Raw genomic sequence first — 2500 nt, 5'->3', positions numbered from 1 at the left:
CACAGGCAGCCCAAGCTCGGTGTACGATTTATAGACTTTGTATCGAAAATTAACTTTGAGCTTAGGGCAGGCTGTCTGTGGTTGAAGCTATTTTGAAAGCTGTTTTGCTGTTCCTCTGTAATCAGATGGCACTAGTTATGAAAGAGTGAAGTGATCCTCACACTTATCTGGACAATTTAAGCAATTATCTCTCATAGACAACTGAAAAATTCAGGTGGCTTCAACGAGACTCAAACTTATGACTGAGTTATTGAGCGACTCAGTTGGGAGCTGGTCAATTTGTTGGGCTCATATGTTCCTGTGATAAGACTAATGAATGAAAGAAATGTTTATTTGAAGTGCAGGTTACAGATGTAAGGGTGAAGTCATCCTTGCACTTCTTTCATAGAGCATTGCACCGGCATCAAAGACGTCATGGATTCAAATTCCATTTAAGCCTCCTGAATTTTTCAGGTGACTATAAGAGACACTTTGCAGTTCATTATGTAAATTTAGTTGGTCGATCACAAAGGTAGTTAATTAATTAATCGATATGTTTTATTACTTTAATTGTAGGAGGACCATTACAAAAACTACTGGGTGACCAGTAATCAATGCTTCACCCTCGTTAAATAAAGTTCCATTATTATTATTATTATTATTATTATTATTATTATTACTTTGCGTTAACTTTCCAAATAAGTGCTAGGATCACTTTAACTCTTTCGTCTGTAACCCGCACTTTGAATAAACATTTTTTTTTTATTCGGTACTCAAGATTTGGTCATCACTACTGTCCCACTGTACACTCAAATCTGTAATTCGGATTCCCTGCCAGAAATTTACGTCAATTTTCGCAGCGCTTTATTGAGTAATCATTGCATCAAGACTTGTTTTCCTCTAAAACAGTAATTGCTTAGTTTAGTTTCATTGGTTAAGCCTTTTCATTTGTTCAGATTGAAACAATATGATTATTTTTATCATTCAACAGAACTGATTTCTCATGTTGACTGAACAAAATTATTGTGGCCTGCCTGGACAAACCGAAATGTTTCAATTCACGCTTGAAAAAACATGCAAAAAAGTTTGTCGTTCACGGCAGCTTAAAATTGGTTGTAATGATGACATGAAGTTGTTGAAACGTTTAAATCGCACTTAATTGCACACTCAGTGTCGCTGTGGATAAGAAATCTTCCTTTATCTTTTTACTCAATTTGGTTCCCAGAATGCTGGAAATCGCATTTCAGAGCTTCCAGATTTCAAACTTTTCCATACACCCCTAGACAAAGGGGCCTAATGGCCCCTTGTTGATACAGTTGGCTACTAGACTAAAACCAGCTGCCTACTTCAAATTTTATTGAACCTCTTGTGACTTGCATGTAGAGCTTCAGCATTGAACATGAAAACAATCTCTTATTATTCCTTGTAATGTAACAATCATTCTTTTTGGTGATGCAGTTTAAGTCAATTTTTTTGGGAACTGTGGATCCAAATAGTGATTTCTCCAAGCTTAAGCGTGCTGTTAACAGCCAGAAGTGCATCCGTGCTGGTGGAAAGCACAATGACTTAGATGATGTTGGAAAGGATGTGTACCATCATACATTTTTTGAAATGTTGGGAAACTGGTCATTTGGAAACTACTTTAAGGTGGGTATTCCTACATGTACTTAATAACAATTACTGGGAGATCTCTAGGTAGATTGATTTGTGCATCCTGCTTCAATTTCCTCAAGCTGTTTAAATTTCCTGACTAGAGCTACGTATGCTTGTACTGGTTAGTCTTTGGTCTAAGCGATGCTGTTGCATCACTGGATGTATGGATGCACTTTTCCACAGGTGATCTACTGACGTCATACTTAATTGGAAGCAATACACTGATTCCTTTAAAAAATGTTCTGAAGTAGTGATATGAAGTATTGGGTAAATTATGAAAACATTAAAACATACATGCCTATCTATTATATACTGGGTTTCTGATTGGTCAGTGACGAATGCGTAAATACGTTATAGATTACAAAAGAGATTATAATTAGTGCAATATGGAAGTTGATATGGAAACAAAGTGATGAAGTGATTTTGTTGAGTATATGATAAATTAGAAATCTTATAAATGAATTTGCTTGAGCATTTCGTGATTTATGGTCACTCGGGATGTTTCGAAGTTCTCAAATTGCACTCGCCTACAGCATGTGCAATTTTGAGAACTTTCAAAACATCACTTGTGCCTATAAATTGCAAAATGCACAAGCAAGTTCATATAATTTCCTATAAATATAAACATGAAAATAAAGACGAAACAGCAGTTGAGTGACTGTTACGTTCTCTCTTGACTTGTAACATAACCTTCAAATGTCCCTCTTTTGTTCAAGTGCTCAGTCCCTGGGGGGTGTCACAGTTAAAGCATTTGACAAAAACCCATGATGGCAAAAGTATTGTTTCACATGGTAGCTATGCACTGTCTTTTAAATTAGCAAAGTGAAAGTAAGCTCATGCCATAAAAGCATTATTTTTAAACTTGAGG

At 36.0% G+C, this 2500-nt stretch overlaps 1 protein-coding gene across 1 annotated transcript in view; it reads left to right on the top strand.

The window, feature by feature from the left end:
* Positions 1-2500, top strand: part of LOC138022299 (alanine--tRNA ligase, cytoplasmic-like) — a 27955-nt gene that overhangs the window by 743 nt on the left and 24712 nt on the right. The window contains exon 2 of the mRNA XM_068869400.1: positions 1438-1626. Coding sequence (XP_068725501.1) covers positions 1438-1626 — 189 coding nt within the window. The remainder of the gene's footprint in view (positions 1-1437; positions 1627-2500) is intronic.

This window comes from Montipora capricornis, chromosome 10 (genome assembly GCF_036669925.1).
Source record: "Montipora capricornis isolate CH-2021 chromosome 10, ASM3666992v2, whole genome shotgun sequence".
Taxonomy (NCBI): domain Eukaryota; kingdom Metazoa; phylum Cnidaria; class Anthozoa; order Scleractinia; family Acroporidae; genus Montipora; species Montipora capricornis.
This window is presented reverse-complemented; position numbering and strand designations above follow the sequence as displayed.